Source organism: Manis pentadactyla, chromosome 8 (assembly GCF_030020395.1).
Source record: "Manis pentadactyla isolate mManPen7 chromosome 8, mManPen7.hap1, whole genome shotgun sequence".
Taxonomy (NCBI): domain Eukaryota; kingdom Metazoa; phylum Chordata; class Mammalia; order Pholidota; family Manidae; genus Manis; species Manis pentadactyla.
The window spans coordinates 105,766,394-105,792,255 of record NC_080026.1 but is presented as its reverse complement, the minus strand read 5'-3'; the positions used below and the strand labels follow the sequence as shown (position 1 = coordinate 105,792,255).

Here is a 25,862-nt window from a genome sequence, read left to right as displayed (position 1 = left end):
CTATTAACACTCTCCAGAGGAGGCATTTTTTACCTTTTGTAGAGTATCCTTCCAGCAGATTTTTTTTTATTCATATATAAACACATACACCACACATACAAACACACACACAAAACACAACTTTTCTTATGGTATATACTGTTGTTCTACAACTTTTTTCTTTAACACTTAATGATGATTAACACTTTTTCATGTCAGTACTAATATAACTACTTTATCTCTTTAATGACTACATATGGTTATTTGTTTTAACAAATACATCATTCTTACTGCCTGCCTGCCACTGTTCAAAATGCTTTACAAAAATAAACTCACTAAATTTTCATAACTTTCTTTGTGAAGTAGCTCCTATTATTGTTCCCATTTTATAGGTAAGGAAAACTGAGGTGCAGGGAGAATAAGTAACTTGCCTTAAAATGACACTGCTAGTAAGTTGGGAGAGGTGGGATTCAATCTAGGCAGTCTGGCTTTTATATTTTGCATTTTTCTTTTGATCAATATATAGCTTCTTTCCTTTATACTATACAAATGGTACTACAATGAATATTCCTTTATTTTTTTATGTTGATATCATTAATGTACAATTACTTGAACAACATTATGGTTACTAGACTCCCCCCATTATCAAGTCCCCCCCACATACCCCATTACAGTCACTGTCCATCAGCGTAGTAATATAGAATCATTACTTGTCTTCTCTGTATATATACAGTGAATATTCTTACATGTGTATCTCATATAGTTATTTCAATAGGAAAGATTCCTAAAAGTTGGATTGCTGGATAAAAAGTATTTTCTTTTGTAAGGTAAAATAAATTCTGTTCAGAACAAGCCAAGATAAAATGGTATTTTGCAAATCTTGTTCCCTATGGTATAAAATTAAATTGTTAAAATTAAAATTAGGTATAAAGTCCATATGCTTATAACTTCTATGTAACCACAAAATCAAATTAAACTTAAATGCAAATCAAAGCACAGAACTCAGTAACATTCTTTAACAATATTAATGAATCCTTCTTTTTATGTGACATTTTTGCAGACTTTCCCTAAAACAGATCTGTTGCTTGACAATGACTCTCAGGGAAGTGGGGTCTTCCTTCCTGAGCTGGATGAACCTGAATACTGTAATGCCCAGAACACTGCTCTTTGGGAATTGCATGCACTAAGGGTAAGATTGCCGCTCCCCGCCCCTGCCATCAAGCAATGTTGTGCGTTGAGGTTTGGAAGGTTTATTGAAATCCTTCCTTAACACTATTCAGAGTGGAAGATTTGTCATCAGGCACATTAGTATTGGGTCTTATCCAAGAAGACTTCAATAGGCCTGCTCAGTTTCAAGGTCACTCTGTTGATCTTATACTATGGACAGCATTGGAGTGAGAATCATAGAAAATGTGTTTCAGGAAACCTGTTGTAAACTAACTTTTTTCAGTCTGAAAGAGAAATTGCTCTTTGATTTTTTTCTTTTCATACTGTAAAGGCAAGACTAAGCTATGTCACTGATAACTTGGCTGTCAGACAGATTTGTGTTATGATCTTGTGAGCAAAGATAATACTTTTTCTGTAGATACATGGTTCTTAGGAAATACATGTACATATAGGGTTTTTAAAAAAAATGTTTATGAAAGAAAATCTTAGCTGAAGCTAGCATTTTAGAAAGTACTGACCTGTGCAAAATGTGGTTGTCCTGTTTCCCCTTCAGAAGCATTACCATCCCGTAGTGCAGAGATTTGCAGCTCACCTGATTGCTGGAGCACCTTCTGAAGGCTCTGAAGCCCTCAAACCAGAGTTGAGCCGAAGGTAGTTTTTAGCATCACCAAATACTACCCAAACTGTTGGTTTAAGTTTGTAGCTATTTACTATGAGAAGTCTTGTTTTATAAAGTAACAGGTCTTAAGATGTAAAGTGCTTGGTTATCTGGATTTGGTCTCACTTCATATTCCTAACCTTTTCTAAAGAGAAAACATGCTTATTGTAGTTTTGTTAGTTTGGGTTTATCACAACATTTTTTTTTTAATAAAAATTTCAGAGAGAGATAAGTAGAAGGATTAGTAAATCTCCATATTCTCATCACTCAGGTTCATTAATAAGATAATGCCATATTTGCTTTATGTGAAGATCCACAAGTCTAACCACAGTGAGATTCACCCCACCAGCTTTGCACCCTCCAGTCCCCGAAATGTCCTGCTAGAGCCACAAAGGGACAAATGAGGAAAGAAAAGAAGTGTTTTGGACTGCCACCCAGAAGGGCAGCAGTTTCTCTCTCTGGCCCCCACAGCCATCTCTGCATAGTGCCTCCTGACCTGCAAGGAGCTTGGACCTGGTACCTCCGGCATTCACCTTACATGCTTCCAGATGGGGAAAGGGGCCTTCCTAAAAGAAGTTTTTTTCTCCCTCAACTTCTGAGAAATTTCAAAAGTAGAGAAAAGTTGAAAAAAATAGTGATTGCCTTTCTTCTCACAAAATCATTAAGGAAATATTTCAATTATACAGAAGAGAAAATGGTACTAAAAATACACTTGTAATGTACTCACCATTCAGAATGAATGTTTCACTGTAGGTTTTTCTCCTTGGTAAGCCCACTGGTTTCTTTAATTCAGAGATAATGGACAAGTGACCTGTAGGCCAGCAGGCTGATTTTCTGGCTTCTTTAGAGTTTGAACAAACATGGAATTAGTTGCTATCTTCTAAATATTGGAAAAATTTACTTAAAAGACACATTTCCAGCTTTTCTTGAAGATTGGGAGATTTTGCAAAACTAGGTCTGTATTTTGACATGGCAATAGGCAGTTGCTTCCTCCTCTAAATGAGTCATAAAATCTGTAGTTTTCCATACTTTTCCTTCTGGATAGGGATAACTTTTGGCCTTATTTTTCTTCTCTCCTTTCCACCTGTCCCCAGCCTTGTTTTTTAAAGGGAATAAAAAGCGAAAACAATTCTTTGTCACTTTCCTTCTTCGTGATCCTTTTCTGGCATGTTTTCATCAGAGATCTTAAACACTGGCCTCATTTATGCCAGAGATTTCTTTTTCTGGAGGAAGATGAGGAATGGGTTTATGCCAAAGGCTTGAGAAAGGAGACTCATGATGGTCTTCGCCTGGAGAGGGGAGCTTGGGATGTGACCCTAATTGCAACCCTTGCAGGCCCTGGCCAGTCTCCTTTGAAGAATGTGAACCAATCCCAAATCATTAAGGGTTCATTTACATGCCATGGTATAAACGTTTATTTTGTCCTGAATGGCCTCTCTGTGCTTTTAATTCAGGCCAAAAACTGAAGGGTGGAGCTGTTTGAAATCTGGGGAGGCTAACTCCAGGCTCCATTCCTCCGGCTCTGTGACTAAGTTAAACTTAATTGCATATTGTTCACATAAGTTGGTTGAGCTGAGATTTAATCACAATGAACTTGAAATCTTCTGTTCAGCCTTCTCTTTGTGCAGGCCTGTATTTCTAAATGTATACTAGACCTCTTTGAGGTGGATTTAGTTGGATAATGTCATTACATGGGAATTTAGAATTTATTTAATGTGAGTGTATTGATTTGTTGGTTTTAAAAGCAGGATTATGTTATACCTTCATATATGGATATAAAGAATAATTGGATTCAACTTAATTATTTTCATGTTACACAGACAGCGTGTCTTTACATTTCTTGTATTTGTGATTATAGATCTGCTGTAGAGCTTTTTGAGACTTACAGCATGGGAGCAATGACATTCAATCCTCCTGTTGAATCTTTAAACTCCAAAAGGAAGGTATGTGGTACTTTTCATCATTTCATTTAAAGATGAGATAAAACCTAAATGTCTCTTAATAAGTTATTCCAACGTCCTTAATTGTTTTATAGGTAGTTTTTTTCCATGTTTAGGAATTGATGGAGGATAGGTCTCTGGGATTGGAATTCCATAGAGACGGTTTGTGAGACTTTTCTGTTTGCTATAGGGTATGTCCAAGACCTGATGCAGCACTGTTGTTATGTTTCATGTGTTGGCTGGGTGTTGGCTATTGCCACTTTCAGCTTAGTAGCTCACAGCGTGGCTTTTGCTTATGACATAAGAACTTTTAACTCATTCTTTTATATTTTTTCAGGATAAAGTTTTACAAGGGGATTCATTTTTGAATAAAGATTTAAATCAACTAATCAAAAGACATTGCAATGAAGTTGATACTCATTTGCCTTTGGATTTCACCAAGTATTTGGAAACTTCACTGCAGTAGTAGAAGAATGAAGAGTCAGTGGACTTTCTAATATATTTGTTTGTATAGATGCACATAAAGACATATTAACTTAGGATCTTCTCCTTTTATACAAGGGAAACTTCCTAATTTCCTTTGAGTAGCAGAGGGTTCTGTCCCAGTTCTGAAAATATTTCATTAAGAAAGGGGAATCAAAAGCCTTTCCCCCTCTGATATTTGGAATTTCCTTCTTAGTGATGTTGCCTTTTAAAAATGTAATATACATATTAAGCTACAGCTTTTAAAAAGTCTTTGAACCAAACTTAATTGAAACTCAATTGCTAGATTAAAACGAGGGCATAGAAAAATCAAGACTGTGAGACTGGTTTTACCATTCATCTACTCTTTATAACCAAATAAAGTCTGTTTTTATTACAACATTATGGATGGAACAGTGAAAAGTTCTGAATTTGAGTTTTTATGCGGATCTCTGAGAAAATAAAAAATAGCTTGAAATTAGACACCAAGTTCATTGGCTTTTGCTGGATGATACACACTTCAAGAAGTAACCTAATTTGGCCTTTTTAAAAACGAATGAGTGTTTATTGTGGCTACTTTCAAAGTTTGAATGAGATTCTAGTCTCTTCAGAGTTCTAAGTTCTTTGCATTTTCTGACATGCTTTAGAGGGTGATGGGGGAAGAATTGCTCCTGGGTAGAAAAACCAAGTCTGGAAATTTACCCTGTTTTAAGGATAAAGGATACCCAGTGAAGGGAATTTTCCCCCCCTTCTTCCTCTTTTTTTTTTCAGGTACAGAAAAAATGCTTCTTCTTACGAATATAATTAAAAAGCTGTATTTTATGTAATAGCTATTGCTATATTCTAGTCATGGCATATGAAATAAATATTTTAATGACCAGCTCATAAGTATTGAATAGTTAAGTAAAACAGCTGCTTTTTTCTGCTTCCTATTCTTGTGATCTGAGAACTAAAAAAAATGCAGTGGTCCAATTAAATAGATCTCTTAATTTCTTCAAAGCTGTAGAAGGCAATTACTTTGGTATAGATTTTAAAGCTTTTTTTCTCATAAAGTAAATAATAGAGATTTTTTTTATTATACCAGCAGAGTGAAGAATATCAGCTCAACAGTGCATGTTAATCTTTTAGCATATTATGTGTGATTTTAAGACATGTTTCTAAAATCAGTTTCTTTAAGCTTGATTATTTAATGATGAGAAATGTGTGATTCACCATATAAATACTTGTTTTTAACCTACCTTTTGGATATAAAGCAAAGTCCAGGAATGTTATGAACAGTTGTTTGGATGACCAAAGGGTCTTTCCCCATTAGAGTACAAGTAACCAATACATGTCACAAATCATTTATTTTCCAAACATATACAAATACGTTTGTATTTCACTTTGGCAGCAGAAACTATAGTTTGGGTGAAAAACCAATTTTAAAGTAGAAATTCATCAACTATTGCACACTTGTATTATGTTTTTAACCTTGTTACACATACAGAGAATCACAATGAGACCATAAAAGTATACATCTAGTATTTAAATATCCTACACGAATTTGAGGATACAATATACTTGTGCATTAACATATGTAGTCTTGTATTGATGAGTTTCATTTTCAGAACGAGATGGCTGTAGTCATTAACAATAACATACACACACTTTGAGGCTATGCTAAGCTACAGCCTTAAATATTCATTTTTACTAGACAAATATTGAGCACCTACTATGTGCTTAGCACTGTGCTAGGCACTTAAAACTGAAGTGGGGTAATAACAGCATAACACATAACCTCAGTCTTCCATGATCTTGCATGCTGAGTCAAATCATTCATAACATTAAAAAAAATATGATATTACTCAAATCAGTGTCAGAGTGAGTTGTTTGAAAGTTGAAACCTGTGACATCTGAAATAGGGAAGGCTTTAGAGCCTGCTTGATGTCAGGCTTGGCCATAGTATTGTTTTGGATCTAAGAGATGTATGTGAATAGCTTGGTAATCATGGAGATTCAGTAAGTATTTCAAAAAATTCATTTTAGATATTCCCTTGTCAAAATCTCCCATCAGCCAAAGATTACTTTTAGGAAGTAGATACAGAGAGATGGCAAAAACATAAATTGTTAACAGTGTGCTGTATCATGGAAATGTTGACCCAAGTGTAGACTTTGTGTGAGAGGCAACCTCCGTTTTCTAATAACTTTTTGGGGCCCAGGTCTTCACTTCTTTTCTTGTTGCTGATGTGAGAGAAGCATCTGAAAGGGGTCAGAGGCAGCCGTCAAGAGAGCACTCTCCCTGTAGGCTACCTCTTAACTCTGCCAAGTGTAAGATCAGAAATTGGAAAGGGAGAGAGCAGAGGAAGGGGAAGATGTAGTCCTAAAAAGACAGTACGTCTGTAGCGGCAGGGGAGGCCCACTTCCACTAATGATCCTCCAGTGTCTCCAGAGCCATTGGATGGGAGGCCTTTGTATGAAAGCAAATAAAAAACGATCATCTGTAATTCACTTTTGCTGAGATTAAACTCTGTATTGACCACCAACTGGAGAATTTATAAATAATTTCTACTTACTAAGGATGACATGAAGAGAGGCATTCCTTCAAGAGGGTACTTTCTGCCCAAATAGTATTGTTACTTCCTATAAATTTATCCTCAAACTTATGCTCAATTCCTTAACACCCTCATGTAATTTTATAATATTTGGCAAAGCAACCAATTCCAAATGAGCCAGGTGACTGAAAGTTCATCTATTTCTTCCACACTCACACAGCACATTCGATTCTTACTCTAATCCCCTCTGGCCAGCTGGAATGTTCTTACACGTTGGCACTGCCTAACACACTGAGAACTCAAAAGCTCCTTTTCATTTTGTTTTCAGTGAAGCCTCTTAAAATATTTTTCGTTAAATTGTGTAATAAACCCAGCTTGCTTATTTAGATTCTTTTCTGTATCAACTTTACTGATAAAAGTTTGCTACCCACATTTTTAGTAGTCTGAAAAGTATGAAGTAGTAATGGTTATAGCCTGGGTAGCTATTTTAGATACATTCTAAATAGGCTAATTTCTTTCATTTGGTATACTAATATAACTAAAATTCATATTAGCTATAAGTAAAAATTTCTTATTTTTGGCAAATACAAAGTGGGTGCTGGTTAGTTGTAATACTAGAGAAGACCCTTTATATTTTTGAGCAGTGTACTCTTCCTAAAGTCTCAGATTCAAAATAGAGTATGTACTTTCCCCTCAAACAGAGTGGACAACCAAGTTGGATTGCAGCATGAGGTGATCAGCTGTGTTCACTCGTTTGCTAAAACTTAGTTTTGCATTCAGTTTCACAGTAAGATTCAGATTTTGTGCTGTAGCAGATGAAGCTCGTAAAGAGTCAAGGTCAACTGATAAACCTGAAACACCAGTCTTGCTTTTCATGTGTTAATCTGTAGTTTTCTTTGACTAGCTTATTAGATCAGTAATCAGTTTTCAGTAATGCTAAGCCAAACCAGAGGCAAATGCCTATTGGCTTACAGAAGCTTGATAAAGTGTTTCTGGAATATTTTTTAAAACAGGGCAGCATTATTCATTTGTTACAGACCAATTACTTGATTTAGAAAGAAACCTGTAGCACTGTACAAACATCAAACTCAAATAGCCTGACTTCTGTTAACAAGTAAGTGGTGGTTCTAGCATTAAGGCTTGGAGTCAGAACTTCTGATAACATGAAAAATATTTTTAACACTTCTGTTTTTAGAATATGCAAAGAACCTGGGAGCTGTTTTATTCATTTTTTTATAACAGGTAAAAAACTTCCCAAAGCAAAGGTTAGGCTTTTTCGGTGTGTTTTGTAATTTGAAGATAAATGTCTTAAATTTTAATAGATAAAATTTGGATTTTTACTTTAGAGGGACACACATTTCATTTTAAAAGCATAATTTGCTTCATACCAAGAATAAGAAGAAATCTTTACTTGCATGGTAGTTTTATACAGTGAAGTTTTAAAAATAATTTATATTAAATGGCAAGTATGACTTGGATCAATAGCTCTTCAGTTATTGAATGAAAGCCTTTTTTATATGAAATTCTGGCCCATTTCAGGTATTCAGAGCATGTATTTTTATTTTTAGGAGATTTGTCTTGAAATAGATAGAACCACTAATGCTTCTACTTCATAAGTGATATCAAGAAAACTGTATAATAAATATATTAGTACAGTGTCAGTACAAACCTTGAAAAATAAATAAATTTAAACACCAACTCAATCTACTTTTGCTTTAAAAAAATGGTTAAGTTTCTTGTTAAGACATCACAACTTAGTAATGTTAAAATTATACATTATTCTAAATTCATTTTGTGAAAACCAAAAGTAGAGTAATCTGTGAATATATAAGCAATAATCTTAAAAACAAAAACAAAACCCCAGCATCATTCTATATGTAAAAAACCCTTAAGAGGAAGTATACTGTGGTACACAATACAGGAACTAAATTGAATTACTTTTTAATGAATCTTTTAGGACGTATTTACATTTGCAATGCCCCAAAGCTACCAATTCTCATCCTTAAGATGTGTGACTAAACTAGCCTGTTCACGGATCCCTGCCTCTTGTTCCCAGGTTTCTCAGGTCAGCAAACCGTGGCCCCTGGGCCAAATCCAGCCTGCCACCTGTTTTTGTATGGCTTTTGAACTAAGAATAGTTTTTACATTTTTAAATGATTAAAAACCCAAAAGAGGAATATTTATGACAAGTAATAATTATATAAAATTTAATTTCAGTGTCTGTAAATAGTTTTATTGCAACACAGCCATGCTCATTCACATGTATGTTGTCTGGCTGCTTTTGCGTTACAAAAGCCTAGTAGTTGTAACAGAGACCATATGGCCCATAAAAAGTTAAAGGCAAAAACTTAAAGACAGTTGGCTGACCTTTGCTCTAAGTCATTTACTGCAAGCTTAGTGCTTTTTCCAACTGTTGACATTTATAAAATGGCAATCTCCTGGGCTTTTTTGCTTCCTTCATCAGGAAATTGGTTGGTAGCCAGTCCTGTGCCATTTTGCTTGTCCTCAGTATGGAACTCACAACCTGTATGGAGGCTTCAGTTCAGAAATCATCAATTTCCAGTTTAAATCTAATGAAAATGAGGAAATTATATTTGTTTCCATCATGTTTATTCTTGACTTTAACTTCTTGCCAAAAGATCTTCACCTGTAGAATTGTATATATAGGCTTGTTAGTATATTTAAAATAAAGGAGCAGAAATAGTTACAGTGCAGCAAGGGTTTTCCTGCTATTCAACCAACAGAAACCCTCAGCTCAATGGCTGGGTTCGGGGGAGACCATTTCCTATAAACTCACAATATTATAACACAGTGTAACTAGGAGGTAGAACGTTAGGCTAGTTCTTCCCTGGAACACCACATTCTTTAGATTTTTTTTTTAAATCACAAACTCTTCAACTTTTTTTAAGAAGGTGGAATTCCTTAAACATTATTCAGGTAAGAGTAAGGTAAATACTTGTTTAGAGAAATTCTTAGGTTATTATTATGGGGTAATTCTTGAGATTTTAGAGATGAAAGTTAGAACAAATAACAAATACTGTGTCAAGTTATGAGGCAGTCGGAAATTTGCACGCTGACTAGATATTTGATATTAAGGAAATGTTAAGACTTTATGTACAGGCTTACCTCAGATATTTTGTTTTGTTCTAGACTGTGACAATAAAGCAAGTATCACACACACACAGAAATACTATGTCACTTAGAAAGCAGTAAAAACATGGGATATATATTCCCATAGATGCACTGCCGATGGCTATTTTTAAAGAAAAATGTCCCCAAGTTTAAGCAAAGCCGAGATCCACTGCATGATTCTGAATGTCTGCTTGCTGCAGGAAAATGGAGTCCAAAGGCTTTCACCTAAATCACCAACACCTCTATTCTCCTAAAGTGTAAGCAATTGATAATACTCATTATAGCTAGCATATTATTTTAAAGTCACATTTCTCGTGGAGTTATATTCTTATGTACTTAGTGTAATAGCACAATGGGCAGAGTGTAACTTCACTGTCATTATGGAGGTTATAATACAGAGGTGTGTATAACGTTATCACACCTATGATTTACTTGATGATAAAGTTGATATGGAAAACTTTCAAATTTTGATCATAGTCTTTATGGCATGTCTACAGACTGCTGTGATGAGTCATTTTCTAAAAGTTGGAGAGGCTCAGTGTTGGTTCTTAATCCTAAAGCTCACTTGGATTTTGGAGAAGGCACTAATGGTCTCAGTGATACTGGGGCAGAAGAACCTTTATATAAAGAACCTACATGACCTTGAATCTCTCAGAATAGTAGGATATACAGATATTCTGAAGGAGGCTGTTTTCTGCATTTGGCCTTATCTATTGTTTTCAGAGAGATTTGTTATAGCATGGGGCACTAATTACTTTGGGAATTTCTCCTCAAATGTAGAAAGATGAGCTAAATGTATTGGGCCTTCCTTTGGGCTGTTATGAATAAAATTTGTCATGAAGTATCAATAAATTCTTTAATTGTGAGCATCTGTAGTTTTATGTAAGAGGTTCCTGATGATGATGAACACAGATGCAATGGTTTTACTATGCTGCTGGTCTCTTGGGCATTTCAGGTCTTAGAACATCAATGGAACGTGCCCTTCATGTATGTTTACATGCTTACAATGTAAGCAGCCCTTCAAGAATATTTATGTGAGTTACCAGTAATTAAGACAGTTCTCTGTCTGATGGGCCCAGGCTGATGGAGTAGTTAAGGCAAGTTGGTTGTCCTCTTGGGCTCTTTGTTTAGTTATCTACAAAATAAGGGGGTCTAAAATTATAAATGCCAAAAGTACACATATCTGCAGAGCCCTTTCCTGTTTTAAGGTACCATTCCTACCTGTCTTCAGGAGATAACCTCCTCTTGGAGAAGACAAAAGATTCTGTACAAACTGTCTTGCAGAGTAGTATACACTGACCCCTGTTTCAGAGCTGTGCATGACTTAGTGTACCTGGGTAAGATGTGCCACCCTTGGTCACTGTCGATAGTCTATGGTGTCACTAGAGGACATGCAGCCCATAGGTTTCTCCTCCTTGTTTTGGATGCTTTCTGAGGCTAAGACCTGAGAAGATGAGGTGGGTCCTCGGGGCTGTTTTGTTGACTTGGTGAGCTTCTTGAGTTCACTTGCAAAAGAAACACCCTTTCTCTTGTCTTCTCGGGATGCCTGTGAGGAAAAAGAACCATCTATTGGTATTAGATTAAAGCCAGGATCCTCAGTCACCTGGCACCATATCAGAAGGCACTTTCCTCTTCCCTCTCTAGTAAGTAGAGTTTTGGAAAGAAGTGCAGAGGGCCTCCCCCTCTCAGGACTGCTTCACCAGGGGGGAATGTATTTCTTTTCACAGTGAAAACAAGGCCAAACAATTTTGCTCAAACAAAATTCCTTGGCTCAGAAACTTTCTCCTACCTTTCACTAGTTCCCAAATTTGATTACAATGTAGTTATGGATATCAAATAATTTGTGAAGAAAACAAAATAATCTTGAATTTTACCTGCACCTGCTCCTTTAGCTTAAGGATGAATTTTCCTGCACCTTTCCACTTGCTTTGGGCTTGAAACACACACTCTTGATCCAAAAGGACCCGTTGGGAGGATTTTGGGATAGAAGACTTTTTGTTGGTAGTATCTTTCACCACCTCTTCCAAAAGCACATAGTCACTTGGGTTGGGGTTGCTCAGGATGCTGTAGGAATACTTGGCTTTGCATAAAGTCTGAAAGATAAGTTTGATCAACTGAATAAAGACACAGCATCTCCAACACCTGCATTCATTCTAAATAAATTTTAATGTGGAAAAATGTCATAGACTTTTAGAAAAGGAGGGGAGCTTCCAGAGCTCATCATCCCACTCCTCATTTTATATTTGTGTAATTCTAGCTTAACATAGTACTTTCCCACATTACCTTATTGAGCTGCACAGCAGCCCATGGTTTAGGAATTATTATCCCTATTTCAGGAAACTTAAGCTTATAGAGATGAAACAGATTCCAGAGGATGTACAGCTAACAAGTAATAAGTAAAATCTTGAACTGGATTTTCTGCATGCACCAAAGTTCATAGACATGAAGGTCACATGGACTGTGAGGCACAGAATCCTGGCCCTCAGGAGCCTTGCTGTCTGTCCTATTAGGTTGCCTCTTTATCACAAAGTTTTGATGTTGAAGGCATTTTAAAACTCACCTGGTTTCATTTCTCACTTAGGGGAAGACTGCCTTTCATTTATGCACTTACTCATCAAATGTCTGGTGAAGGCCTACAAAGTCCCAGATACTGTATTATGGGGACACATGTGAACAAAGGAAGCATCGCTGGCCCTCTTGGAGTTCAAAGCATATTAAGGAGGTTAATACGAACCAAATTATCATGCAATAATAGCAGATAGCATTTAAATAGTGCTTACCATGTGCTAGGCATTGTATGCCTATATATATTTACTGACTTAATGTTTACTACAACTCTATGGGAAGTACTGTTATACTATCTCCATGTTTATACGTGGTAACCTGCCACACAGTAGTGTGCTGAAGCCAACTGGAGTGGCTAGTTGAACAGAAATCAGACAAGGTATTTACATAACAAACTGACAAATGCTACAAATCAGGGCTTTTTTTTTTTTGATAGCCAGTTTACCAGCATATCACTGTAACTAAGGCACAGATGGCTAAATAACCTGCTCAAGATCTCAGAGCTGGGATTTGAACCTGGAGCAATCTGATCTGGAGTCCGTGCTGTTAGCCGTTATACAGAATTGCTTCTCAAATGGGTGTTGAATGAGTGCAAACTATGACAAGTCTTTGAAGAAAGGAAATGTAGTTCCCCAAAATTATGCACACAAAGAAGCATGGCCTGGAGGAGGGTCATGTAGGCCTCCTGCAGGACTTTCTGGGACAAGAAAATTATTACTCCGCAGAGCCACCTCTTAAAACTTATCAATGTGTCATAGAGAGCCAGACTCCTAGTAGATGCCAGGCAAGTATCTATTGAAGGAATGAACTAATATTTGCTAATCTTGAGAGGCATAATCTGCCTTTGCAGATCTCCATTACTCTACAACTTCAGTCACAAGATCAGCTGACATCTGATCTGTCCCGACCACCTGCTGAATGACATCCTGTGCAGTGCTGACACGGGGCGCTTTGATGACGGTTCGAGGTTGCTCTGGAGAAACGTCATGCACTTGAACAAAGAAACTCTCCTCTGAGCTCAAGATCACCTCTTTATCATCTTGAACAATGGTTTTCTCTTCTAGGTTCTATATTAAAAAAAGAAAAGTATGGGTAAATGGGAAAATGATACAGGATAAGAAAGAAAAGTCTATCAAAAGTTTAAGAGGTATTTTGGTAATGTGGAAACAACTTCTTAGCTTTATATTTCATACACTAATATTTCATAACCTATTCTAAAAGTAGAGACATGTCTTCTGAGAGGAAGAAGGAACATGGATATTTTGGCTGAGGTTAAAAACTGATAAGGTCTGGCCCTGAACAGGCAAGGCAAGTAGATCTGCTCCTATTAGCTGTGGATTTTGAATCCAAACCAACTGTAGATACATTTGTAAAAAGACAATATACCATTCTGCAAATTAGCGCAAGTCAAATAAGAACACTGAATTACTTTCAAGAGAAAGCCCACCCATTTTCCATATAGATGTTGAATACTGAAGAAATGCTAGATACCTGAAAAGTGATCATGAGAAGCTGGCATTCAGCCAGGCTGGATGAACAAAACCCACAGTGGAGAAACATCAGCCTGAAATTATGGCTGGAGGTAAGTGATATTGAAATGAACATTGGCAAAATTCTCAATAATAATGAGAATTGGTCATCAGTGAATTTTACATATATAATTACAAGCATTACATGAATAGTTAGATATGCCTATAGAATACCTTATTAAACATTTTCACAGTACAAAAATATCAATCATAAGGCAAACTTTTCCCATTTTTTCTCTCATTCTCCATACAAAACCACTTTATTAGGTTATATGTGCTTCTAAACATTTCCTATGGATATACAAATACACTTTTGTATATGTAAATACATATATACAATGAAACTGTGAATTTAAATAGGATGTGATGTTGGATATAATGTGATTGTCGAATCGCTAGTGTTCTTTGTTAGCCCCATTCTCAAACGAGGGTAGCTTACAGTTACCCTGCAAGTGGGAGGAATGAAGGGGAAGGAGAGGAAAGGCAGGTAAGCCTAGGAAACCCCATCTCAGGAAGTGAACATTGGGCAGGAAGGTCCTCCAGTCTCCATTCTTCTAGCCTAAAGTCCTCAGATCAGGCCACTGAAATGGCACTAAATAATCAGAAAAATCAAGAATTTCTGGGAAATGCAAATCCAAACCAAAACGAGATACCACCCACAGCTGTTAGAATAGCCATAATCCAAAAGATTAGAAATAAGAAATGTTGGCGAGGATGTGGAGAAATGGGAACCCTCCTACACTGTTGGTGAGAATGTAAACTGGTGCAGCCACTGTGGAAAGCAGTATGGAGGTTCCTCGAAGTAAAAATAGATACACGACCCAGTAACTGCACTTCTAGGAATTTACCTGAAGAAAACAAAATCCCTGATTCAAAAAGATGTATGCATCCCTATGTTTATTGCAGCCTTATTTATAATAGCCAAGGTATAGAAGCAACCTAAGTGTCCGTCAACAGAAGAGCGGATAAAGAAGATGTGGTACATATACATGATGGAATATTATTCAGCTATAAAAAAGAAATCCTCCCATTTACAACACATGGATGGAGCTGGAGGGTATTATGCTCAGTGAAATAAGCCAGGCAGAGAAAGACAAATACCATATGATTTTACTATTTGTGGAATCTAAGAATAAAAAACAAAATAGCAGTAGACTTAAACACTGAGAAGTGACTAGTGGTTACCATGGAGGAGGGTTTGGGGTGGGTGGGTGTGGAGGGTAAGGGGGATAAAAGCATAAAAGTCTCAATCATAATATAAATTGGTCACAGGGATGGAGGTGCAGCATAAAGAATATAGCCAATGGTTCTATAACACCTTTCTCTGTTAGATAGTAACTGTACTAGTTGGGGTAAAGATTTAATAATGTGTGTAATTGTTGAACCACTGTGCTGTATACTTGAAACCAATATAATTTTGTATATCAACTATACTTCAATTAAAAAACATTTCTGTTGCCATCCTGGAGGTTCCTTGCTGTCACTATTCTGTGAGTTCCAACCAGCCACAGGACCCAGAATTGTCCCCATTAACAGCTAAGTCAGAATGGATAACTGCCACCAGGTGGCATCAAACTGTAGCCAGGGCCAGAAAGGACTGACTCCAGGAACCTCTTGCCAAGGTTCCACCAGCTCTACAGTCTCTCTAATCATTTAATGAATCTTGCAGTCATCGTCCCTACAATTCACAAGACTGAAGTTTTGAACCCCATTTGTTATGTTGTGCTTTGGGGCTGGGGGTGTTATTTGTGTATTTTTATTACATAAAATGAAAGTGTACTCTGCTACATACACTGTTCTACAACTTGTTTTTTTTCCTCACAAGATTGCTGTGTTATTTCATGTCAGTTCCTAGAGATTTTGCTGCATGATATGTCACTGCATTGATGATAATATATTTAACCAGTCAGAGAACAGGGTTGGGTGGTAGGTAATTCACATGATATAATTTATAATCTTAGTTTCCTAAAAATGAGGAAGCAAGCAAGAAAAAAAAAAAACAAAAAAGTTTTTGACACATAAGATACCCCAACAATCACACAATAAGCATTACTTTTAATAGAACTCCTTAGAACCTCACTCAGACCTTATTATTAAGTAGTTTTCAGCCACATTAGAAGACATAGATTATCAGATAGTAACTGCACTAAAAGGCAAGAGGATTTAACTTTGTGGGTAAGTATTGAACCACTGTGTTATATATTTGAAACCAATATAAGATTGCATATCAATAATACTTCAATTAAAAAGCTTATTGGAAAAAGAAAAAGAGGACATAGGTTATGGCCATAACAATAGCTACCTCTTGGATAGCACTTTATAGTTTACTAAGCATTTTTCTATGTTTGGCACAGGTCTCATGATAATATTTCTGAGTCAAGCAGGGTAGTTTCTATTATAGATTTACAATTAGGGCACAAAGGTTTACAGAAGTTAGGTCAGTTGTCCAAGGTCATCTAATCTGTGGCCAAGCCAGGTTTGTCTGATTTCAAACCCAGCAAGTGTCATAGGAGGGCACAGTCACCACAGGAGGACGTGATACTTGACTGCTCGAGAGCCTGGGAGACAAGAAAACTAAAAGGCAGGTGGGAAGGATCAGAGGTCACAGATAGTTTGGGGCTTTTAATATATGGGCAAACTGCTTATATATCCTAAAAGTTCCACAGAACAGAATAAATGGAAATACTTATTGCTCCAATTTATCAACTATCTTAGTGTCTGCTTGCATTCAATAATTGCTGAATTAATTTGTTCCATCAGTAAATATGTAGAGTGCCACTATGCACCAGGTAAACCTAGCTACATTAAACTGATGTTATCTTTTGACATACATTCAGTCATTTCAAAAATCTCCTCCCAACAAAGGCATATACAGGACAGTTTGCTGTATTCTATTCATCAGAAAATGCTTGTTAGCCTTCCCTTCTAATTTGCTCCCCCCTTTTCTTTAAAATGCGTCTTTCCTACCAGCCTTTATTAAATATTTCTTTCTGAGCTCTCTACTGCCTGTTGTCATATACACTTTAATTGCATACGGGCATCCCTAAGCCCCCCAGTCCTTCCAACCACATGATGAGGTCCCGTTGTGGCACTCACACTCAGCAGCCTGCCATGCTTCCTGCTCCCCTCCTCCCCGGTACTGGGTTGGGTGGCCCATGAGGTCTGACACAACTCCAGCCTGGGCAACACAGGATGGCAGAGACAACACTGACCTGGAAGCAGTAAGACTTCAGTTCTTTCTACTTGTACCCTGTCATGATTTAATCTCTCAAAACCTCAGTTTCCTTATGTGTAAAATCATTTCCATTATATCATGAAGTCATTCAGAATAATGAGTGTTTGACGGCTTTAAACCCTATAAATCATTATACAAATACATGGTTTAAAAATTCACTTACTGACATTATCACTTAGAGGAAGGATACCTTTTTTTCATGTAGTTAATTAAGGAGGCAACACATTACAAAAAGGAAAGAAAAATGGAAGAATTTAAAGATGGTTTCAAAAGTAGAGCTAAGTCCTCTGATAGTTTTAGAACCATTATTATTAGAAATGCTTGTTCTCTGTCTTTGCAATTGGTATGTCTGGTAGCGAGAGGATGCTGGGGAGACAATTACATTTCTTTGCTTAATAAAGTGTCCTTTTATGGTCTAAGTAAGGCAAGGTTAAGAAGGAAGGCAGTGACTCTGGTTCCCAGAGAAGATGCTGGAATTCTGTACAGACTGCAGGTCATGTTCACAGTTAAGTACAGAGTGAAAAAGTAGCATGTGATGCTGAAAACTGGCTCTTTATCATCTCCGCTGTGTCCCAGCAAGCTCTTTTAGGTGCCCCAAAAGAGCATATCATGTGCCTAGAATAGAGCCTGGCACAGATTAAGTGCTCAATAAATATTTGCTTCATCACATTGTTGAACTGACTCAACCTCTTCATTGTTGACATGTTATTGAGGCATGACTGCCTATGCTGGAGCAATGACCTCATGTGTCATTTTTTTAAAAGGTAGTAAGGTAGTGGGCTCTTACCAGTTTATTCAAAAAGGGAAAAAAAAAAGTGCTCCAACAATGAACTCCAGTAGGAGCAACCACTCTGGAGTTGACACGCAGACATTGTTTCCTTTATGAGAATGATCATGGGAATATTAGTGAATGTGATAATGCATTTTTAATAGTTCTGACCACAGCTGAGAGGTACGTTAGTCTTTGTGTGAAGTTGTGGAATATTTTCAAAGAACTGCTGTTGTCTGTCTTAGAAGCACAGAACACTTTTATTAGCTAAAACTTTAACAGGCACTACCAGGAAGGCAATCAATCCCCAAATGTAAAATACCAACAGGTCTTGCATTACACAGTACTGTGACCCTCACAACAATGTCTGTTCACACACATAAATAACATACTGGACCCAAGACAAGGACATGCCTAAGGAATCCTTTGAATTCTTGTTCCCTTTTTCTAATATTTACACTGAATTTTTGAACTTAGAGATAACATTCTGAATATGAGCAAAAGAATAAAACTTTCTCCACATGTATTTCAGAAGTATAATATGAACCAAGTTGCAATTACAAAAAATTCTGAAACTGAGGGAGGTGGCCGGTGGTGGGGTGATCAACTGCACACTGATCTGTTACTGAGTAGGCTAGGCCAGGGCACACTTACTTCCTGCTGGGTTTTTAAGACAATTCTGCCAACATATCCCTCTTCTGGAAACCAGCTGTTTAAAATCTGCATGATCTCTTCTTCTGGACCAATGGCTCTCTGGAATGGTTGTTTTCTGCATTCATTCTTTTCTTTAGATATAAAATATTTCTCTTCCATCAAAAAATAATCTGTGGCAATAGGTTTGGTATCTTGTTCAATGGTCAGAATCTAAAGAAAAAGGAAAGGCAAATTTAGGCACACCTCCGAGGAGTAGACAAAATTCAAAACAAACCTGTTTTCATGGTGTTCAGATAGGTTTGAAGTACGATTTGTAAGTCAAACCTAGTCTGCAATGTTGCATAATTCTTTTGAGAAGATCTAAGAATGCTCTTATGTCCAAAAAGGATTGTTTATGTCCATTCTGGGCAACGGCACAATTTATTCATAATCCCCAGACAGCATAACTATTTTTCCCACTGCTGGAATGAGAGCTCCTACTGAATCAAAAACTTCAGGTTTTTCAATCTATTAATTTAGCTCTTTGTAATCAAGAGCAAAGAACCTAGTCCAGATTTTACCAAGATCATCTCTTTTTTTCACTTTGAAAATACTCAGTCATATTCTAATCTCCTCTGACCTAAGTTCCTGGGAATTTTCTTTTCAATAAACTCTTGACACCGTGCCCAGAAGCTTTTCCTTTGTTGGCTGCTGACTCTGGGCAGTCAAGAGTGGTTGAGACAAGGCTCTGGAGCCACACAGACCTGGGTTTGAGGCCTGCCCTTATTACTTACTGGCTCTAAGGTGTTGTGCAAGATATCTAAACCCTTGGAGACTCAGTTTTCCAGTCTATAAAATGGGAATAATAAGACTAACAACCTCTTAATTTTGTTTTGCTTTCTGACTAAGGCACTGGTTGGTTACAAAGCACAACACCGGCACATTGTAAGAACTCAGTAAGCACTCGCCGTCATTATAGTCACTCTTACTGATGTATTCTTCCACACTCATATTGCCCGGGTTACTGACAAAACGCTGAACCCGGGGTGGGTGACAAGAGAAGGCTGCCACCATCTGGCCGGGATTCAGCGAACACTCTTCCCTCGGGCCTCCACCAATGATGCAACTGCCAGAGTCGGCGCCTGGCCTGCCACATCTCGCGCCGCGCAGCGCTGGGAGGACAAGCAGTGAACTGAGGGCGGTGGGGCAGAGGACGCAGGAAGGCTCTGCTCTCCTTGCCCCAGTGCTTGGTCTGTAATCGACGCCCGGCTATGGGTTCTGCGGGCGTGAGGCTACTACTAAGGAGTAATTCAGGATGCGAAGCTTCTGGGAGTAGGTCAGGCAGCACTGCCCCCTCCCTGCGAGGGCCGCCTCGCTCCCCTCAGTTCTGCTTTACGTCTGTGGGATATTTGTGTGGGGTGACAATAAAGTGATGGGCTGCTTTTTATGGGTGGTCCATGGCAATGTTTCCTTATCTTATGTCCTCACATTTTACAGAGTCTCAACCCCGACAGTGTTTTGTGAGAGTAGACACTGAAGCTCAGGGATGGATCGATTTAAAAAACAAAGAACGAAGAAAACCTTGGTAGTAGCTTTTGTTTGATAATCTATGAAATTTGATATTTTAAGTTGTTTTCTCTCACTTTAAGTCAGTTGCAAAATGTTGGCCTGTCCATAAAGACTTCTCCTCAAAGGACAACTATTCATGAACACTTACTGTGTACATGTTCGATGGGGCTTTAATCCTCCCATACATCCTATGGTTGCAGTTGCATTTCATCGTACACCCTAACTTCAGAGGGAGCTCAGGGGTTTTGCCTCTCAATCACTGCTCCCTTTGGTTTACCCCCAAGGAGGAAAAGGAATTCAGAAATGGGTTAAGGATAAAATAGTCTGCAAGGATATTAGGTCACTGTGCCAAGCAGGGTGGAGTTCCTAGTAGGAACAGAAAAGGAATTATACATGGGCCTGCCTTGCCCTTCCAAGGAGCTGCCTCCTCTCTGGATGCTGCTTTTTGCTCTTGGCTTTCTCACTTGTCCAAGCCCTCCCTTGGACAACGTCCCTGCCTATAGAAGGACACAGAGATTTCGGGGGATCCTGAGCAGAAGTGGCATTGCATGAGGGGATTTAAGTCAGCTCCGCTGCAGGGTTGGAGTACCAGACTCTCATCCTCTTGTTTTAGGTGCTCCATTCCTCTATACTACCAGAGGGTAGGGTCTCAGAGGTCAAGACAAAGTGCCAGGGAAAGGGGAAAAGGGCAGCTGCTTAACATGCAAATGAAGGCCTATGGCTAGAGGGGCGGAAGATGTCTTGGCCAATGTGGTCCATCCTGATGCTCTACAAGTCTGATCCAATTCCTATGATGGCAGATAGACCTCTCTCATATCTAGCTCATGCATAAATTCTGACTGAGTAGTAAGCTCTGCATTAAGAAGGAAGATGAGGCCTATGAATAGACTTAAAAGGAAGAGTACACATGGTTGGAAAGCCACTCATTTGGGTCTTTATCCTTCTTGAGTCCCGTTTTTCACATGGCTGATAGATTGTTAAAAATTCTTCTGTACAGGTTAAGGTAGCTTGTCTAGTGGTAGCAAGATCCCTACGATCATTCTTAGGGTGTATCTTAATGTTGAATAACACAAATAATCAAAAGGCAGATCACCAACATGGACTTTGTATACTTATGTATGTATGCCTATACACATATTCATACACATACACATTCATTAGATGGTGGATTCCCCCAACCACGGACTCGGTGGACTTACTTGCTGGAGAAGCTGCTTTGCCTTGGTGCCTCCATTTATAGAGAAAACTGTAAAGGGCTCTGGCCCTGGGGCCCCATGCACTGTGACTCTGTGACTCTGCAAACATTTTCTTTCTTCTGTACTAAACATCTGTCAAGGAAGATCACATAGTTTCTCATTCATTCTCATTCTCATGTTATTTCTAGGCTATATTCAGTACAGAAGTGCTAGTTCTTAGAAGTATGTAGGGATGTATAGACACAAAAGAAGAGCACCCTTTTGCAACCTGATGCATCTTTTTGTGGTTGAAGAGGCATTGGTGCATCTTCCTTAATAACCTAGTGAGGATATATGACAGCGTACAATGAAAATATTAATTTATTTTAAGTAACAGTGTCTCTTTCTGTTATAATTAGGGGACTGATATTATCTGAAATATATGTTTAGTCCTTACTTAAGAACTGACATTCAACAGTGTCTATTGAGTTCCATCTCTCTTCAGGCCACTGGGCTAGAATTTTGGATGGTGAGATGATAAATAAAATATTTTGTCCTTAGAGAGCTCACCATCAAGGCACACAAGTACTTATCATACAAAAAGTATATCTGTTAGGAAGAGCTGGGAGGTGTGTAACTTATAACTCTTTGAGCATTTTGTATAAGATATATTCACTCAAAAAAACAAAACCATTTATGGAGGGCTGATAATGAATCAGACATTAGACCTGGCCCTAGGGATTTAGGGAGAAATGGGACATTATTCCTACCCTCAAGGGCTCCCAGCTGAATGCACAGTGAACAGCTAGAAGAGAAAGTATACAACTGCAAGATGCATGGCAGGTTCCTTGGAAACCCAGAGAACCTATCCCCCATTTTAAGGAAATCAGAGAGTGCTTCCTGATAATGGTATCATCTGAACTAAATCTTGAAGGTCCAGTGTGACTTAGCAGATGAAGAGTGGGACAAGAACATCCCAGATGTTGAGGCAGCCTGTGTGCAAAGACTTAGAGGTGGCCTAAAGTGGGGCATTCTGGGAACCTCAGTGAGTTCTGTGACTGAGGTGTTGGAAGGAAAAAGACTGAAGATGCAAGCAAGAGCACAATCATGCAGGCCTTTTTCTAACTGGCTAGAAAATTTAGACTGAACCTGGCAAAATGGCAACCCAAGGACCTAAGTGTTTTGCTTAGAATGCATTTTAGTTTTATTGCAGGCGGTGGGGAAAAGAGGTTGGCTGTTTTGTTATGCTTATACAATGTCTGTTTATTTAATCAACTTTAGTGAGATACGATTTGTACACCATACAATGCCTGCATTTTAATTGTATGGTTTAGCCTGCACAATATTTTTTAAAAAGTTGAAATAGTTGCCAACATTTATACAAAGCCAGAGGTCCTGATTCTCTTGAAAACCAAAGACTTTGGAGACACTGCATGGCAACAAGCAGCTGGAGCTGAGACCAGCTGTCCTTTTAAATGACCCATGAGCTCCCTGCTTTCTCAGTCTTCTGGTCCATGTGTAAACTTTATCCTAAAAGCAATGGAGAACCAAGGAAGGGTTTTAACAGGGTTGTGACATCCGATTTAGGTTGTAGGTAGATCTGTCTAAGAGGCCCTAAAAGAGGATTTACAGAGAGGCACAAGCTCAGAGGCAGAGACCAGTGGGAAACCCGTTAACAACAAGCCAGGTGAAGATGAATGAGGGCCCAGGGAGCAGGGATGGACAGAGATGAATGGATTTGAAAGATACTTAGGAGACAGGTTTATCAAATCTTACAGGGGGCAGGGAGAAAGAGGGAGAAGTCCAGGGTGATCTTCGGTTCCTGACTTGAAAAATGGACAGCGATGACTTCCAAGGTCAAAGAACATATATTTACCAAGCATATATACTGCTACCTGGGTTAAACCAAGGATGACATGGTGTGATATAATAAGCAATAAATACTTGGTCTTTGTTTGCAGTTCCTGATACACATCTCCTAAACCCTGAAATTCTAAAAATAATCTCTGGAGTGATGGAGTGAGGATGGGTTTTCTGTATGCCAGTGAGATGACTGATGGCCGGGGACCCCTGGAGGGCCTCAGGAGGGGAGCTGGTTGCCAGAGAAGTCAGGACATGATTAGATGGTTGGAACTTTCAGCCCTACCTCCCGACTTTCAGGGAGAGGAAGGGAGCTGGAGATTGGATTTCATCACCAGTTACCAGTGATTTACTCAACATGCCCATGCAATGAAATCTACATAGAACCCCCTGAAAGATGGGGTTCTGAGAATTTCTGGGTTGGTGAGCACATCAAAATTCTGGGAGGGTGGTGTGTCCTGAGAGGGCATGGAGGTTGTGTACTCTCTTTCCTCCATACCTTGCCCTCTGTCTCTCTTCCGTCTGCCTGTTTCTGAGCTGTATCCTTTATAATAAACCACTAATTACAAATAAGCATTTCCCTGAGTCCTGTGAGTCTAGCAAATTACTGAACCTGAGGAAGGGGTTGTGGGAACCTCTTGAATTAACAGCTGGTTGGATCTAAGTACCAGTGACAACCTGGGACTTGTGACTGGCATCTCAAGTGGGGGCAGTCTTGTGGGACTGAGCCCTTAACTTGTAGACTCTGATGCTAACTCCAGTGTTAAAATTGAATTGGAAGGCAGGACATCCAGCTGGTGTCACAGAGTTGGAAAAGTAGTGTTGGAAAAGACACCACTCACTTGGTGTCAGAAGTATTGTGAGGAAAAATGGTTCATTCATAGCATGTGTAAACTCTTTAGCTCTCATAGGTATTGAGGGCAACAAATCCAGCACTGGGGACTAACCCATGCTCTGCCTTTCTGAAAGCATCTGATTCTTGCTCTTAGGTACCAGGCAGCCTTGTGCCTGCCTCCCAGGCCTCAGCACAAGGTAGAGGCAATACCTCCCTCCACCTTGGCTAAAGAGCTACTCTCAATCTTGGACACACACTGAAGGGAAAAGGAGGACAACCTAAGAAAACAAGGCCAGAAACCGAGAGGGAAGAAACTGATGAGGTGAGGAAAGAGAAGCAGAGAAGTGAGCAGGGCTACTTAGAGGTGGCAGTGGCAGCGATCAAGCCAGGGCCACTGTGCGCATATAAGGTGCCTTTCCAAAGGTGGTTAGGACTATACTGAAGAATGAAAGTGATAACAACAGTGAACGGATTATTAAACATATAAAGAGGTAAATTGATGGACACTCTTTTAAGTTAATTTTTGAAGAGCAAGCATAATGGAATTAACAAGTTAATTAAAGCAGTGCTACTTGTTTAAAAGTAAACAGCTCTGCCTTACTGGGGAGAGCACTGGTCCAACGGTTCTCAAACTTCAGTGGGCACGGACCTTACCTGGGGAACTTGTTAGTACACAGACTCTGCAGTGGTGTCACTTTTCCTCTCCCATTCCCCAAAATGCAGATTCCGATTCCCCCAAGTTTTGCTTAATTAAGCCTTTTCCCCATGTTACTTTTGGCTCACATCCCTGGAGGCACCATAATGTGCTCATTAAGAGTATGGGCTTTGGCACTAGATGAACTTGGGTTTATAGCTGTGTGACCTCAGATGTATTTAGCTCTTACCTTCTGCTCCTGTAAAATGGACATGAAATTCATAGCTATTTCATGAAGTTATTGAAAAGATTAAGTGAGTTAGTATATATGCAAAAGTGCTTAGAAAGTGTCAAGTGACAGCCATTTTTGTTTTTATTTCCATAGCTACCTAATTAATGACTCTAACTGACCACATTCATGTACCATAAGAAAACCCACCCCCAGCAGACCAATCCCTGGAAATACGCTGAGTGAAAGAGAACTTAATTACCAAAGAAGCCGGCATAGTATTGCTGGAGGAATTTTCTTCCATCCTTCTGCTGTTTATGAATAAACTAGAGATTTCTAAGACTTCATTGTGGAGGTTTCTCAGCTGAAGATGTCGATACCCTGGAATAATGCAGAATTGGGAAAAGCTTGTTAGCCATGCACTGCAGAGCTCTTCAAAGAAGATAACCCCAGGGAAGTCAATAAATGATAGGTAGAAATAAGACCTTAAGATAAGCAGCGGGTGGCAACAGGCACACAACCCTACAGATGCCTTTTCATCAGGAGAGTGCTGCCCCTGGAACAGTCTTGGGGCCACCTAGAGGCAATGAACTTGTCCAGGTACTGTTTAAATTTAGACTCAAACAGAAGTCTTAAACTCAAAATATAGTAGGAAAACCTAATCATTTCCTATCAGGTCATCTACAGTCACTGTTTTACAAACATTCCCTCTTAAAACAGGTTTAGTGATAATAAAGTATTCCACCAATAGAGAGTTTGTTAAATAAATTATGGTGTGAGTGTTTGTACAATTATAAAATGGAATAGTATGCAGCCAGTTAAAGTGGTAATGGCAGTGTATAGTTATTAACATGAGAAGTTGCTGATGATGTACATTAGCAAGTGAAAACCAGTAAGTTGCAAACACTAAGAATCAGTAAGAAGCCTATTTGTTAAAAATATATACTATATGCTAATATGT

At 38.5% G+C, this 25,862-nt stretch overlaps 2 protein-coding genes across 9 annotated transcripts in view; one reads left to right on the top strand and one right to left on the bottom strand.

The window, feature by feature from the left end:
* Positions 1-14,165, top strand: part of NOC3L (NOC3 like DNA replication regulator) — a 32,468-nt gene extending 18,303 nt beyond the window's left edge. For 2 of the 5 annotated variants that reach the window (XM_036886341.2, XM_057506113.1), the window contains 4 exons: positions 1,040-1,168; positions 1,700-1,797; positions 3,663-3,747; positions 4,082-10,734. In XM_036886341.2, coding sequence (XP_036742236.2) covers positions 1,040-1,168; positions 1,700-1,797; positions 3,663-3,747; positions 4,082-4,210 — 441 coding nt within the window. In that variant the 3' untranslated portion in view covers positions 4,211-10,734. Of the gene's footprint in view, positions 1-1,039; positions 1,169-1,699; positions 1,798-3,662; positions 3,748-4,081; positions 10,735-13,283 lie in introns of those variants that run through there. The other 3 variants (XM_036886342.2, XR_005024953.2, XR_005024952.2) reach the window with 3 other exon arrangements.
* The window catches only part of PLCE1 (phospholipase C epsilon 1), a 323,016-nt gene continuing 306,402 nt past the window's right edge, over positions 9,249-25,862 (bottom strand). For all 4 annotated transcript variants that reach the window (XM_036886335.2, XM_036886337.2, XM_036886338.2 and 1 more), the window contains 7 exons: positions 25,164-25,282; positions 21,368-21,496; positions 18,621-18,830; positions 13,345-13,500; positions 11,743-11,961; positions 11,202-11,414; positions 9,249-9,383 (listed from right to left, as the gene is read on the bottom strand). In XM_036886335.2, the coding sequence (XP_036742230.2) occupies positions 11,226-11,414; positions 11,743-11,961; positions 13,345-13,500; positions 18,621-18,830; positions 21,368-21,496; positions 25,164-25,282 (1,022 nt within the window). In that variant the 3' untranslated portion in view covers positions 9,249-9,383; positions 11,202-11,225. The remainder of the gene's footprint in view (positions 9,384-11,201; positions 11,415-11,742; positions 11,962-13,344; positions 13,501-18,620; positions 18,831-21,367; positions 21,497-25,163; positions 25,283-25,862) is intronic.